Here is a 16,324-nt window from a genome sequence, read left to right on the forward strand (position 1 = left end):
GTGTGGTTAGCGTCTGAGATGAACGAGGGATGGAGGGAGAGGGGTGGAGGGACAGCAGGCCCAGATCCTACACAACAATAGAAATACCGTATGTGTATTCTAGAAAGTTTAGCAAGCAGCAGATAAAGATACTCCAAACACCTGGTGTTAGCACTTCGACCATTCCGGCACCATGGTTGTTATGGTGTTAGGATGATTGAAGCGCATTCATTATTTCTATTATTACATTGTAATATAAAATGAAATCATTCAACTCACCATAATGCAGAATCTGTGGGAGCCCTGAGCATGTCACTTGCCACGTCACCTGCCATCAGGTGCCCCCAGCGGAGTCTGTCCTTGCATCAGGTGCCCCCAGCAGAGTCTGTCCTTGCATCGGGTGCCCCCAGCGGAGTCTGTCCTTGCATCGGGTGCCCCCAGCGGAGTCTGTCCTTGCATCGGGTGCCCCCAGCGGAGTCTGTCCTTGCATCGGGTGCCCCCAGCGGAGTCTGCGGTGTCCCTCCTTACATCTCTGTCCCCGTCAGTGGTGTCCCTCCTTACATCTGTGTCCCCGTCAGTGGTGTCCCTCCTTAAATCTGTGTCCCCGTCAGCGGAACCCCTCCTTACATCTGTGTCCCCATCAGCGGAGTCCCTCCTTACATCTGTGTCCCTGTCAGTGCAGCCCTCCTTCAAGCCAGTTTTGGAGAACAAGATGTAGGCGGTTCCTTGCTGACTCAAGAATTCTGGGGTTAATCGTGTCACACGTTGAATGACAATTACAGGCATGCAATACTGTACCCAAACAAAATGTTATCTTTTTTTTTAACAAGTTATATTAATTAATAAAACAATAATAGAAACTTTTGGACGTACAAGTTGGATTAGCAGAATAGACCATAGAGAATACTTTCACAGTATAGTACCAGGATCTTCTTCTTTATAACCTAGGAACTACAAAAAAAAACTATAGACATATATAAGAAAGATTATGCTGGTCAATTTGCGTACCAGTCCCAGTGGATAAGGGACCACTTGAAGAACACAACCCAATTCTTCCCCAGGGTAGTCCCAAGGAAAGGAGGATAAAGGGAGATATGCAGAGAAGTTCTAGAACAAGTGGAAGACAGGAGGGTGGAGGGGAAGAAAGGAGAGGGGGAGGGGGTGAGAGGGGATGGAGGAAAGGAGATAGAAGGGGGGGGGGGGGGGGAGTGGGAAAAAAGAGGGTAGGAGGGAGACACCGCTGAAAGGTACACCAAGAATGAGCAGAAAACTCTTTGGGGCCTAAGGCTGCATTCACACCTGAGCGTAGCGTGTTTGAACGTTTTTACCGGCGTTTTGTCGCGCGACGACGAGCGTTTTGTCACACTACAACGCGCGACAACGAGCGTTTTTTAACTTCGGCGTTTTTTTTCAGCCAATAGGAAAAATATTTTTCATCTGCTTATTTTTTCTTGAGCAGATACAGCGTCAAAACGCCCGTAGAAACGCTCGTTGTCGCGCTAAATGCTCGAATCGAGCGTTTCCATTAGTTTCTATGGAAATGAAAACGCCCAAATCAGCCCAATTCGCGCGACAAAAAAGGGTCCGGAACTTATTTGAGCTTCAGGCGTAGGGCTTCAGGCGACATGGAGTGGAGATGTGAACCATCTCCATTGAGAATAATGGATTTTTTCCCCTCCAGCGTTTTGTAGCTTCAGGCGTAGGGCTACAAAACGTTCAGTTGTGAACGGGCTGTTAGACATCAAGCGCAGCCCTCTCCCTCTGAGATCCAAAGAATATATACTATTGGGTGTGATCACATTTTTACCATTTTTTTTCCGAGATAGATAGAGCCTTCTTTTGATGATATTTATTCACCACTGAGTTTATTTTTTGCTAAACAAACATGAAAAGATTGGACATGTTGAAAAAAAAAAAGTTTTTCTTTGTTACAAATTTTATTAAATGAGTAATTTTTCTGCTTTGCTGATGGGGCTGCACTGATTGGCATCACTGATGGAGCTGCACTGATTATCAATGCATTGATTATCAGTGCAGATCCCCATTGTCTGGAAAGACGCTTATCAGCATTTTCAGCATGAGTAGAGGAATGCTGATAACTGGCAATTCCTTATTTAGACCGTGATCAGCTGTGATTGGACACAGCTGATCACATAGTAAAGAGCCTACGTCATTGGCTCTTTAACATGATCGGAGATGTGGTGTGTCCGAAACACACACCACACCACCGATCGCCACGCTGCATGCCCCTGGGGGTACGCACGAATGGCTTGTTTGGAAGGATGTCATTTGACGTCCAGTCAGGATAATTAAACCATAGGAAGTGGTTAAAAGCAAAAGTAAAAAAAAAAAAAAGAGTTTTTTTTTTTTTTTTTATCTTTTTCTTTTAAAGGTAGAGGAGAGATTTGATGTCTTCTAGACGCCATATATCACCATAAAGAGGACTTGCCATGCTGTATGGTTATCGCATAGATTGTTTACATTTCTTGTGATTAGCAAAAAAAGTGATTTAAATTTTTTTTTAATTTAAAGGGAAAATGTAAAAGTAAATAAATGTGATAAAATTAAAAAAATGTAACTCCTCGCACGCAATGGTGAATGCATACGTAGTCACACCCACATACGCAAACAGTGTTTGCACCACACATGTGAGGTATCGCCACAAACGTCCAAATGAGAGCAATAATTCTCACACTAGATTGCTTCTGTAGCTCTAAACTAGGTAAACTGTAGACATTTTTAAAGCGTCGCCTAAGGACATTTTTAGGTACCGTCGTTTGGCGGCATTCCATGAGTGCATGCAATTTTAAAGCATGACGTGCTAGGTATTTACTCAGCTTAACATCATCTTTCATATTTTACAAGAAAAATTTAAATTTGTCTGTTAGCCACAACAGCTTGACAACCAGTGATTTGTTTTCCTGCATTTTATTTTGTGTATCATTTGATTGTTCATATACTGTATATTCTGTTGTAGCTCGTGGTTTATGGTTTAATATGGCTCTTTATAAGTGACAGTGTGTGACTTGCTTCTGTCTGCTTTTCTCAGCTCAGTTTACCCAGTTGTCCCAGCTGAGTCCCCAGGAGCGTATGCCTCGTGAAGCTACATTGCAGCAGCGGCAAGCTTCCTTAGAAAACTGGCTACAGAGAGAGGCCCAGACTCTTCAACAATACAGATTGGTATGTTCCAAAGCCAACACTATGTTGACATTTCCAGCATCTTGTCTGTCTACTCTGGAGTTTAGGTTGATTGTTAGTGGAGTTGTGAATGTTAAAGGATTGTTTAGGTTGTTGTTTTTCCAGGCTGCTGTATCTTCTTACATCTAAACTGAGAACTGAATGAAGAATTTCAGCCTGATACACACCCCGCCAGAACACTCCCATCAGCGATCTCTGCCATTGGCTAAGAGCGCTGATCGGGAGTCAGTCGGCTGCTGGTTTTCCAGCATGCACGTCCGACAGAGCCGGCCAACATACACACAGGTCGAATGTCAGCCGGCTGTTGTCTCCTGACGTTTCATCCCGTGTGTACCCAGCTTTAGTGTCTTGTTACTATCACAATGGACAGTGGACAGTATGTACATTTTGGCAGCTGTTATCAAGTACTACAGGTAGCCTGAGTGTGCTCTAGTGCTCATTTTTGCAAGAGCATAGTCTTGATAACATACTGACATTCATCATAGTCTTGCTTGGGAAGTAAGGGGATCCTTACCAGGACTTGAGAAGGTAGAAAGAAGAATCAACATTGACTATTTTTAATCCTTGTGCTGCTAGCATTAGTAGGTAGATAGGAAGTATATCATGCTTCTTCTTTGTGTTAAACTTTTTTTTTTTTTTTACATTTCTTCAGTTACTTCCTGGTTTCCAGGCCTAGGCAAATTATGTTATACATTCAAGGAGCCTTCAGGCGGGGAGGAGGGATTATCTCAACTAAGCACATCCTCCTGTCTGCATGCCTGAGCTAAGAGCAGATGTATTCCAGGAAGTAAATGCTACATGGATCATCTGCCCTTAAGATTGCCACAGCCAGAAATGCTAGGGGTTGGTTTTCAAAGGGATTTTCAGCAAAATAGCATGGCGACATGGATGAATGGGTGACTTTTCTTTGCATATTTAAAAAAGAATGAAATTGTATTTTTGGTTTTGGGTGCTCATATGCAGTGTAGTTCCACTTTAAAATGTTAGCATTCTTAGGTAAAACTCAAAAATAAAATTGGTAGAGGGTATCTAGAACAGGATTGTTGTGAACTGTAACCTTACAGGAGATGATTAGACATAGCATAAGTTTTGATGACTGCCAACCAGACTTTGGGGAAAGCTGTATATGCATGTAACTTTATTTTATTTGTTTTTACGTGGACTTGAAATTAAAAAGATCAGATTTGTCTTTAGTAACTCAACTAACAAAGCAACCTACACCTTAAATAATTTCAATGGGCTGCTGTACCTATGGAAAACGCAGGGATAACATTCCTGCACCTTTTTCAATAGTGCTAAGAATTAATAGCATGCCCTCGTGTCTGCTAGCAGCAGCACGTTTTTGGTGCGGGAAAGCATAAACATGTGATTCACATCTAATCGCGCACCTGCAGACTTGTGAATCTAGTCAAAAGCCCTGCTGCCTCTGACATCTAGTCTCATGAAATTTGGCAATGTCATTATGGTGCTGCTTGCTGTTCTCCTTGCTGGAGGCTTTGACACAAGGCTGCAAAACCCTGCCTCTACCTACCATGGACCTAACATGCCTCGACACAGTGCAGAGTAAGGCATTGTTAGGTGAATAATCGGGGAACAGTCAGTTGGGAGACCACAGGCGATAATACTAGTGACTAGTCCTTTGCCCTCTGGCTGTCTTTTTGGAATCCATAGTTCAGCTCTTCTTTATGTACAGTATACATACATGTATAAATAAAAAATCCTGCAAGCTACCCTAAATAAGCCTTTGGCTACAATTGGCATCAGGTGTAGTTAAAGACAACCCGTGTGATGGTGAATCAAGTGCCTGTGCACAGCTGCTATGCATCAATCACAATCCCATAATGTGTGAAAAACCAGTATAAAAATAAGTCTACATAAGCTGTTAAACCACTCCTGAGTTAAGAAGTTTTCAGCAGGATCCCACAGTTTATATCCACAGGATATCCTCAATGTTAAAAAATAAAAAAGAGGCTGGATAGTACGATAATACACTATCCAGCCTCTGCAACCAGGAGTGGTTCAACAGCTTGTGTAGACCAAACTTAGTTGTACGGTCACACAGCTTGAGGTGAGCGCAGCCACAGAGGGGAGGGGAGCATGTGTGTAAAGTCACCCTCTTACTGAACTGGATTTTTCTTTACAAGAGTCACTTTTTGGAATATTATTGCATGCATGCACTTTAACATCTGAGGATGTGAAAATTACTGAGGACATTGTTGTGTTTTTTTGGACACATTTTATTCAATGGAAGAATTCTTTTCACTGAACTTGCATGATTTTCACTGTGAACTTGCTCGATCTAGTAACTTATGTTGCACCATATTTTACATAAATTTTTTCTTCTTGTGTGTTTATATATAGTATTGATGTTATTGTAATAGCAATCTTTTAGCATTAATGCTATTATCGCATTAGTATACATAAATTTGTTTGGTTGTGACATCTTACAGTTTGAATGTCAGCATTGGTATTTGTACTGCTGCTTCAGTTTTGGTTCAAGAATTTGATTATACTCGTGCAGAGTATAAAAAAAAAAAAAACACACAATTTTCCTTGCTAGGTTACATTTTGAAAAAATTCACTTAAATTACAAAAAGATTTACCTTGATTCCTTTTAAATTAATAATTAAAATACAGTGCAAGGCTTCAGAATTTATGGGTTTTCTTGTATTCGTTAATAGAGGTGCATCTTCACTGGTCTCACGATTCGATTACAATTATCTGGTCAACGATTCGATACGATTCAATTCCAGGATGCATCACGATCACTGACGATGGTTTCCATCAAAAAAAATTCAAACATTTAGAAGAATTTTTTTCTTTTTTCTTTTACCTGCTTTAAAAAAAAAAAAAATCTAAAAAGGACACTCCCTGCATGTAGCGGGACAAAGACATGGAAGAGTGCAGGATATGAGGGAGGGATAGGAACTGAAGAATGGAAGAATCCATGAATAAGAAAGGAAGGATTGAAGAGTCTCGGGATGAATGAATCCATGAATAGAGACTGGAAGGCCAGAGGAGTCTGGAGATAGGAACTGAAGGATGGAAGAGGCTGGGGATGGAGATGGAGGAATCCATGGATAGGAACAGAAGTATGGAAGAGTTCAAAGATAAAAATGGTGGTGGGAAGACTTTGAGTATAGCCTCGGATATTTATTAATAATAATTAATAATTATTAATATTAATAATAATATAAGATATAACCGTACAATCATCCAAATTGATTTAAGGAAATTGGGAAGGTGGAAATATGCAGACAGTTGCTGACGCTGACCAACATATATAACAACCTAAAGTGGTTTAAGTGGACTATCTCGGTACTGATACAATAACACATAAATAAGATAAAAATCTAAATTTTAATACATATAAAGCATACAAACATACAGATTGTTCAATATTAAAACTAATGATACACCACAAAAGACTAGAAACTAACGGGTCCCCCTGACAATTGTCTATTGAAGTGGAGTATACAAAATTTCCTCTACCAGTTTTGCAAAATAAACCGCTTCTTCAGGAGGGATGGTCTGTAGAACAAATAATATAGTAAAAATATATACAAAATTCAGCTTTAATAGAAAATTGCAAACAATATTGAAAAAAGGAAAACCCGCTCACCCAACTGGACCGACACGAACAGCAACAGGACCCAAACAGTTCCCCTGTGGCGGACAAGGGGGATTGTAGTTGACAGTCTCTAATTAAAAGGTAATGATGAGTTAGGGAATAATATTATGTAAGGAAAAAAATTACAATCGTGGAGGAAACCAGGTAGTGCCACAATGTGACTGAGAGAAGGGGAACAGAGGGAAAAGGGGGAATGAGGGGGAGAGAAGTAAGGGATTGAAGTGAAGGGAATAGGAGGGAAGGAGAGGAGGGGAGGGTTTTGGGGAAGGGGAGAGGGGGAAGGGGGTGTAGGGGAATTAAGGGAGAAGGAGGGGGTAGGGAAGGGAGAGGGAAAATGGAGGAAGGGAGGAAGTGGAGACATGAAGGAGTAAAAGATGGTGAGGGGAAAAAAGAGGGGGGGAGAGGGGAAAGGGGGGAGGCAGGGGGAAAACAAGTGGGGGGAAGGGGTGCGGGGGGGGGGGGGGGAGAGAAGAGGGGAAAGAGGGCCCGGGAATGGTGTTGGACAACATGAAGAAAAAAATGGAGCCACCCAAAGTAACAATTGTTATAAAAACTCACCAGGCTATAGACAAGATCATGTGACAATAGTAGGCTGGGCTTGGTGTAATGTAGGGCGATGCAAGGTAAATCCACATCAAGCGGGAGCCAATTAAAATATATAGGTATAGAAGGCTATTCCATCTACAGAGCCCAAAATGACAATTAGATCTGTAATGAAATTATAAGCAAGATTCCAGCGAGGCAGAAGGAAGATGAGGGAGAATGAAGAGGGGAAGAGAGGAGACAAAGGAACAGAAGGAAGGAGGAACGAAGCAGGCGCTAGGGGGGAACAAACCCCCGCACTGCTCGCCGATGGAGATGTGTACCTGATACAGCAACCGTCCCATCACAACAGCCCAGCCTGGAGAGTCAATGCTACTCGAATAATGGTTCCCGAACGGACCACTATAAGAGTTCCCCAACCATGTAAATGTCAGCACACGCCGCCAAATCGCCTGACGTCACAGGGTCAGTTTACCCACACTGCTCAGCACAGGTACACGGCTTTGTGCTACTGCGCAAGTGTGCCCTGACAAAGCCCACAGGCCTAAATCCCGGGGCTTGTTCAGGGCAAGCGGGAACAGCTATAAGAGCAATCCTGCCAGGGTAAACACTTGCCCGCCACTGGGGAGAAAAAACCTGATCGGCCACCAGAGGGAGCAGACTGTCACTCCATCAATATGATAATTAACAGGAATGTATGAACATCCAATACAAGAGGATTAAAGCTGTTTATAAATATATAAGAAAATTAATTTTAAAATGAAAGCTCTGGGATCATATATTCCCAAAGCATCACCAAAATAAATGCAGCAAAAGGGGGAGGAAAATTTAAAGAGTCCCCTGGAACGATAGGCAAACAAAGTACATATTTCAGCATCATATGAGACATTCTACAAGGCAAACCAGGGATGTATATGCAACAAAGAAAGACATATACAGCGGAATATGGAAAGGAGAAGAAATAGCAAGGAGAGGGAAGAAGAAGAGGAAAAATAAATTGACCACATATAAAAGGGGGGGAAAAGGGAAAAATGTATCACAAGAATGGTTTATAGGAGACCATCTCATTGAGGCCTGGAGGAAGGGTGGCATTCAGCCGTTCTATCCATGATGTCTCTCTCTGTAGGATCGTTCGATCCCAGGCACCCCCCCTAAGATTTGGTGGGACCACCTCAAGAACCAAGAATTGGACAATGAAAATATTGTAACGATGGTAAAGTGCCATATGTCTACCTATGGTGGTAGGTTTTCCGCTGCCTGAATGGTAGAGCTGGTTACCTATTCTTTGCCTAAGTTAACGGATGGTCTTCCTAAAGTAAAAGGCATTACATCTGCATACCATCAGGTATATAACCCCCCCTGTTTCCACAGTCGCAAATGTTCGTGGGAAGAAGGTCTCACCATTAGGTAAGGTGAACCGTCTTCCCTCGAGTACCCAGGGGCAGCGAGGGCAATCGCCGCTTTTAAAAGTACCATTGAGTCCTGATCTCTGAGGGTTCGAGGACACCTAATGACTGCAGGTCGAGCAATGACGTAGGGAGCAGACCCTGCGGAACACCAGTTTGGGAACAGGCCATACATATCGGGCCAGAACATGGTGCTCCACAAGTAGGTGCCAATGATTGAATAGAATTGTTCTCAGTACTTGGTGATGAGCCGAATTCGTAGTGACGAATGTAACAGAATCATTGTGGGATGAAGATCTGGAACGACTATACAGTAAGGAATTTCTGGAACATGAAAAAGCTTTATTGAAAGCCTTTCTAAGGTTTGTACGTGAGTATCCTCTTAACCATAAATGTTTCCACAAAGCATTAGCCTGGATCCTGAAGTCGCTGTCAAGAGTACAGTTCCTTCATAACCGCAGGTATTGCACAAAGGGTATACTGTGCACCAGTGGTTCAGGATGACCACTGGTTGCATATAGCAGCGTATTTTCAGCTGTGGGCTTCCGGTATAGATCAGTACCCAAAGTCCCATCCGGTTGCTTGATAATGGACATCCAGAAATGGGATCTGTTCATTATCAAAATTAACCGTAAATTTGAGGTTGAAATCATTGTCATCCAGACTTTGTACAAAATCCAGTAATCCGTCCCTGGTCCCAGTCCATACCAGGAACATATCATCTATGTACCGGTACCAAAGGAGTACATTTTCAAGAAAATCTGTGTACCTTTCATCCGAATGCATATATCGCTCCAATCCATCCAGATAAAGATTTGCGTAAGCCGGGGCACATGACGTCCCCATAGCAACTCCTTGAGTCTGCAAGAACAACTGATCGTTAAATGTAAAATTGTTTTTGGTCAAAAAGAAATGCAGTAATTTGAGAATAAAACTGTTGAGAGGCCAGGGAGTTCTATCCTGTTCCCCCAAAAAAGATCCAGCCATCAGGACGCCTTGCTCGTGGGGGATACTCGAGTATAATGCCTCAATATCAATCGCCACAAGCAGGGCGTCCAGAGGGATCTGGATCCCCTCGAGGTGTCTCGAGATCGGTGGTATCTCTAATGTACGAAGGGAGACTTTGCACATGGAGCATCAAAAAAAAGCATCCACAAATTTGCTTGCATTGTCAGTTAATGAGCCAATCCCCTAAACAATCGGTCTGCCAGGGGCACATTTTTATGAGTTTTAGGGAGGGAATAGAAGGTGGGAACATGGGGAAACTTGGGGACCAGGAACTCAAGGATGTCCATGTCAATGAGGCCTTAGAAGAAGTCCTCATTGCAAAGGACCCGGAGTTCCGAGGAAAAGAACACGAGAGATTGGGAGATGGGTCGAAAGGAATTGCTATTATTTAAAATAGTTAGACAAATGGATTGATATTGGCAAGGCAATATTAAGACACCTTTGTCTGAACGATATCAGAACGTTTTTGTAGAGATTAAGTGCTTTGGTCTGACCACTGTTGAGGTTAGGACAAATTTCATTCCAATGTTGCGGCTTGAGGTCCCTGATGCCTGTAAAAATTCCCAAATGGCAGGGCAGGTAATCAAATCTGGGAATCTACGTTACCGTGGTTTGAAAGGTTTGGACACAGATCCCTCAATGGGAATAGAGGTGCTCTGGGATGCAGTGGGAGGAATTCTTCCCCTACACCCCCCTTTTCCTTTTTTCGATATTGTTTGTAATTTTCTATTCAAGCTGAATTTTGTCTTGTGTGTGTGTGTATATATTTTTTACTGTATTATTTGTTCTACAGACCATCCCTCCTGAAGAAGTGGTTTATATCCCAAAACTGGTAGTGGAAATTTTGTATACTCCACTTCAATAGACAATTGTTGGGGGGACCTGTTAGTTGCTTGTTTTTTGTGGTGTATCATTAGTTTTATTATTGAACAATCTGTATGTTTGTGTGCTTTATATGTATTAAAATTTTGATTTTTATCTTATTTACGTGTTATTGTATCAGAACCGAGATAGTCCACTTAAACCACTTTAGGTTGTTATATATGTTGGTCAGCAACTGTCCGCATATTTCCACCTTCCTAATTTCCATCAAAATGGTGGTGGTGAGGGGGGGACAGAAGGATGGAAGAATCAAAGGGAGGATGTTAAGATGCACTAATCCGGTGTACTACAGGTTACAGCCATTCACAAACACTGCTGCTGGGAGGTCAGGAGGGATTAGAATCCACAGCTGCCAAACGGCCCTGTAAAGTTCCCTATACTGTCCCTGTACTTAAAGTTCCCCGGCTTTCCTGTTTGCACCTTCCAGCACACTAGGAGTTAACACAGTGGAAAGTGCAAACGGGGAAGCTAGGGAACTGTCAGCAAGGCGCATGTACCGGGGTGTAAGTAGAGTACAAACACATTTGTACTCTACCTACTGCTGTTAAAATACCTTTGTCTTAATAAATCCTGAGTTACAGTCCATTAAGAGCCTCGCTGTATGTGCTTTTCAAAAAATATGGAGCTTCATTACCGCATTTCTCATTGTGTGTACATGCCGCTTCATGTAACCTATGTAATATTATACAATCTAATATATCCTATATAACTATCGCATATATGTATTAACTTGCCTATCCCTATAAATTAGCTAGTCTATGAGAGTCTGATAAGCACAATGATATACCAAACACATCTGCTTAGTAAACAATGTTACATTTATTTCCCAACAAAATAGGAATATATTAAACCGCAACTAACATAAAAGCATTAAAAGAATTACGTTACAAAGCTTACAATCAGAACACAATACAATAATATACTTATCACATCCTAACATAGACTCCTATCAGCTGGTCTCAAGATGTTGAAAGAGAGAACTCTGATGGCAAACATCCCTTTTTACAAACAAACCCCTTCCCATTGCTTGCCAAACTCTATTTTTGGACGAATCACAGTATCTCTGGGACGTTTCCTCAACAAGTTAGATTACTGACCGTCTTGCCATAGTTGACCTCTGGGGGCAGCGTTTGTCCATGAATTGCCACTATTGGACCTGGGTCAAATCTTGGTCTTTGATCGTCTGTATCTCAACTCATCAATTATCTCTGTCAGTCAGGTTCTCTTTGAAGTTCGCAAGTAGAGCAGTTAATCAGGAATTCTCATAGACAGCTCGGAGTCAGTATTGCTTGGCTCTCTTTGAAGATCGCTTGCAGAGCAGCTAATCAGGAATTCTCATCAACCGCTTGGAGTCGGTATTATCATGTTCTCTTAGAGGCTTAATTGGCTTCAGCCTTTTAAAACCACGTAGGCCTGGCTGATTTTGAGAATAGGAAACAGATATGTATAAATGTGCCATAAATATGACATTTGACCATGTCGACTTCCAACACCGCTCATATGACTGCCTGACCCACTTCTCTCCCCTCTCTTCTCACGTCTCTGCTGACGTCAGTGGGGAATTCTCAGCCCCTCCCGCTGACTGTAGCTATCAGAAGAGAGGTGGGCGGGGCTGAGAATTCCCCACTGACGTCAGGTGAGATGTGAGAGGAGAGAGGCGTGTCGGGCAGTCACACGAGCGGCGTGTACACTGTCCACACACTGAGAAATGCAGTATGAAGCTCCATATTTTAAAAAAAGCACATACAGCAGGGCACAGGATTTATTAAAACACTTATTTTAACAACTATACGCTCGGACCGCTCTCCCGAGAGGGGTGGGGCAAGTCGGAATGACGTCACCCGGCAATCGATTTTTCCGGTCGTATGCATCGATGCTGCAATGGGGGCACCAGAATCGCAATACAGCGATTCATTTCAGCACCCCTATTAGTTACCCTGAAAGAGACACCAGCCTTTTGTTTTGTTTTTTTACAAAGTGCAGACCAGAGAGTTTGTACACAGATTAAAAGTGGTTAAAATCTGTGTAAAAGAGGTACGTTTAGTGGTTAGAAATGTTGATAATGTATATACAATGCTCTTAGGCAACAAAAATCTAAAGTAATAAAGTGAAAAGGCAACAGCGTTTTCACTATCTTTATCTGCCATATCTCTGTAGCCCATGGTTTTGAATTTGCCATGCTACCTTTTCCAACTTATTTTAAATTTTATCTTACAATGCTGCATATGCAGGATCTGTCAGAGAAGCACCAAAAGACTCTTCAACTGCTACGCAAGCAGCAAACGATTATCTTGGATGATGAGTTGATCCAGTGGAAGAGACGGCAGCAACTGGCAGGAAATGGTGGCCCTCCTGAAGGAAGTTTAGATCTATTACAAACTTGGTAAGTGGTTATTCCAGGCCCCAAAGCAGAAATGTTCTCATCCGCCAGTCATTTTGCTGTGGTTTCATACACTCCTGTCTGTTGTCTACTACTGCTTGGATCTGTATTTTTTGCAGTTACATGTCCTTAGCCTGCCCAAGTGGTTCTCTTTCTTGAAGGGGGGGTTCAAAGCATTTCATCTTCTTTTGCAGTTTTGTAATTTGAAAAAGAATTTATGGATCGACAGATTTTTTAACCTGTAATTTACCTTTTTGTGTGAAAGTATTTATTTATCTAATAATTTATGTTTTAATGAATAATTGCAATTTAGTTTGCTTTGGAAGACTGCAAAAGACAGTACCTCCTCAATGTGTTTTCACATTGTCAGCTTATTTGAAACAATAGTTTCAATATAAAATGATTAAAAAAAAAAAAATGGAATGCCAGCCTTTGGAAGATAAATATTTGTGGGACTATCCATACTTGCATATGACGCACGCATTAAGAATACTTGGGGTCATGTCCTGCTCGTCCTAATGAAGAAAGTATTTTTATGTGTATTTACTGTTTTCTACACTCTATTTTCTAACACATTCTATCAAATACTCATGGACTTGTTTGCAGCTTGTACCCGTTGCCCAATATTAGTGTTTCATCCTCAGACTGCATCATGGCATAGAATTTATAGGACCTGTATACATTGACTTTTGTTTGCACATACATTGTTTTTTTGTTTCTTTCCATAAAATCTAATGCTAATACAAAATCAGCATGAAGCAGTTTGCTGCAGCCTAGTAGAAGGTCAGAGGTTGGTTGGGAGGTGGTTAGAGGTCACCTATGAAGAACTTAGGCCCCTTTTAACCAGGTACCTTCCAGTTCCATTCAGAAATGGATCTCATAGTTTCATAGTTAGTAAGGTTGAATAAAGACACCAGTCCATCCATTTCAACCTGAGTGTCTACAATTGTTCCTATCCCTGTACATTACACACTCACATTGGTCCCTACCCTCAAGGAGCCCACAATCCAAGGTCCCCATTCATATACTTGGGCCAATTTTGGAAAAGAAGCCAATTAACCTACCTGCATGTCTTTGGATTGCGGGAGGAAACCGGAGTACCCGGCGGAAACTCACGCAGGCACAAGGAGAACATGACAACTCCAGGCAGGTAGAGTCGCAGTTGGGATTCGAACCAGCGACCCTTCTTACTGCTAGGCGAGAGTACTAACCACTACACCACTGTGCCGCCACTGTGATCTGTTTTTATGAAGTTTGAATTGGCCATTTATAGAATTCATAAATCAAACTTGCTATACTGAAAAGCTGGTAAATTATTTTCCTTCTCTTACCAGGTGTGAAAAGCTTGCAGAAATAATATGGCAAAATCGCCAACAGATTAGGCGAGCTGAGCATCTTTGCCAACAACTTCCCATTCCTGGTCCTGTGGAGGAGCTTCTAGCCGAACTCAATGCTACCATCACTGACATAATCTCAGCTTTAGTCACCAGGTAATGCAAAATAAAAAAAACAGTTCTTACTTTGCATAACAGTGCAAGTCTCAGCTTAAAGTGATTGGAAAGTCTATTTTTTTCCTATAAAAATAACAAACGTGTTATACTTACCTGCTATGTTGCAGTGGATTTACACAGAGAAGGCTGTATCCTCCTCTTCTGGGTCCCTTTCTGTGATCCTGGCCCCTCCCTCCTGTTCAGTGCCCCCACAGCAAGCAGCTTGCTATGGGGGCACCCGACCTGAGTCACAGCTCCCTGTGCCCATTCAGACACAGACCCCCGACCTGGCCCTGCCCCCTCTCTCCCCTGATTTGCTAGCTGACTTTGACAGCAGTGGGAGTCAATGGCGCTGCTGCTGTGTCTCGGCCAATCAGGAAGGAGAATCTCAGATGGCTGAGACACTCGTGGACATTACTGGACAGAGAGGGACCTCAGGTAAGTGTTATGGGGGCAGAGTGGGGCTGCTGCACACAGAAGGCTTTTTATCTTAATGCATAGAATGCTTAAGGATAAAAAAATCTTCTGCCTTTACAACCACTTTAAAGGATTTATGTGTGGGAAAATGATGGACAAGAAAAGGGGACGCACCACCTAAGTGCAGTATTAATATAGACAGTTTATTCACAACAATTATACTAATAATACTGCGCTTAGGTGGCGCTTCCCCTTTCTTTTCTTTTCTTCAATACAGAGCTGTCTCAACTCTAAGAAGAGCGGACACCAGAGCATTAGGATATATGCAATAAGCACCATGGCCTTTTATCCTTATGTGTAGTATGGACTCTAAGAACAGTTACAGCTTGACTTTGTGTATACCCCAAATAGCTGCCTTTCTTACATACACTCCATGTGCCCGAAAATACTTTGATCTTGTGTGTGTGAAAATGGCAATTAGACAAACCTAGCATTCTTTAACCACTTCCCGACCAGCGCACGACGATGTACGTCGACAGAATGGCACGGGCAGGCATATTGGCGTACAGGTACGTCCAATATTCGATGCCGCCCTGCCATCGGGAGCGCGCCGCCGGCGGCGCGCTCCCGCGCTGGTCGGGACCCCCGTGAGTCCAGTCGCGGGACCCGCGGACTCGATCGCCGCGGGCATCCCCGCGATCGTCTCACGGAGCGGCCGAATGGAGGAAGTGCTGTATAAACAACATTTCTCCATTCTGCCTAGCAACTAGTGACGCTGATCTCTGCTCCATGTGATTGGAGCAGAGATCAGTGTACACTGAATGAAAGCCCAACCCCCCCCACAGTTAGTAACACACCCCTAGGAACACTTAACCCCTACACTGCCACCCACTGGTTAACCCTTTCACTGCCAGTGTCATTTACACAGGAATCACTGCATTTATATAGCAGTGATTACTGTATAAATGACAATGGTCCCAAAAATGTGTCAAAAATGTCCGATGGGTCCCCCACAATGTCGCAGTCACAATAAAAATCGCAGATCGCCGACATTACTAGTAAAAAGAAAAAAAAAATTATTAATAAAAATGCTATAAAACTATCCCTATTTTGTAAACGCTATAACTTTTGCGCAAACCAATCAATAATCGCTTATTGCGATTTTTTTTACCAAAAATATGTAGAAGAATACGTATCGGCCTAAACTGAGGGAAAAAAATGTGTTTTTATATATTTTTGGGGGATATTTATTATAACAAAAAGTAAAAAATAATGCGTTTTTTTCAAAATTGTCGCTCTATTTTTGTTTATAGCGCAAAAAATAAAAATCGCAGGGGTGATCAAATACCACCAAAAGAAAGCTCTATTTGTGGGAAAAAAAGGACGTCAA

At 42.3% G+C, this 16,324-nt stretch overlaps 1 protein-coding gene across 5 annotated transcripts in view; it reads left to right on the forward strand.

The window, feature by feature from the left end:
* Positions 1 to 16,324, forward strand: part of LOC143935591 (signal transducer and activator of transcription 5B) — a 413,177-nt gene that overhangs the window by 335,214 nt on the left and 61,639 nt on the right. For all 5 annotated transcript variants that reach the window (XM_077459573.1, XM_077459571.1, XM_077459575.1 and 2 more), the window contains 3 exons: positions 3,029 to 3,159; positions 12,879 to 13,030; positions 14,362 to 14,517. In XM_077459573.1, coding sequence (XP_077315699.1) covers positions 3,029 to 3,159; positions 12,879 to 13,030; positions 14,362 to 14,517 — 439 coding nt within the window. The remainder of the gene's footprint in view (positions 1 to 3,028; positions 3,160 to 12,878; positions 13,031 to 14,361; positions 14,518 to 16,324) is intronic.

This window comes from Lithobates pipiens, unplaced genomic scaffold (assembly GCF_037356315.1).
Source record: "Lithobates pipiens isolate NorthernLeopardFrog02 unplaced genomic scaffold, aLitPip1_a1.2 Scaffold_28, whole genome shotgun sequence".
Classification (NCBI taxonomy): domain Eukaryota; kingdom Metazoa; phylum Chordata; class Amphibia; order Anura; family Ranidae; genus Lithobates; species Lithobates pipiens.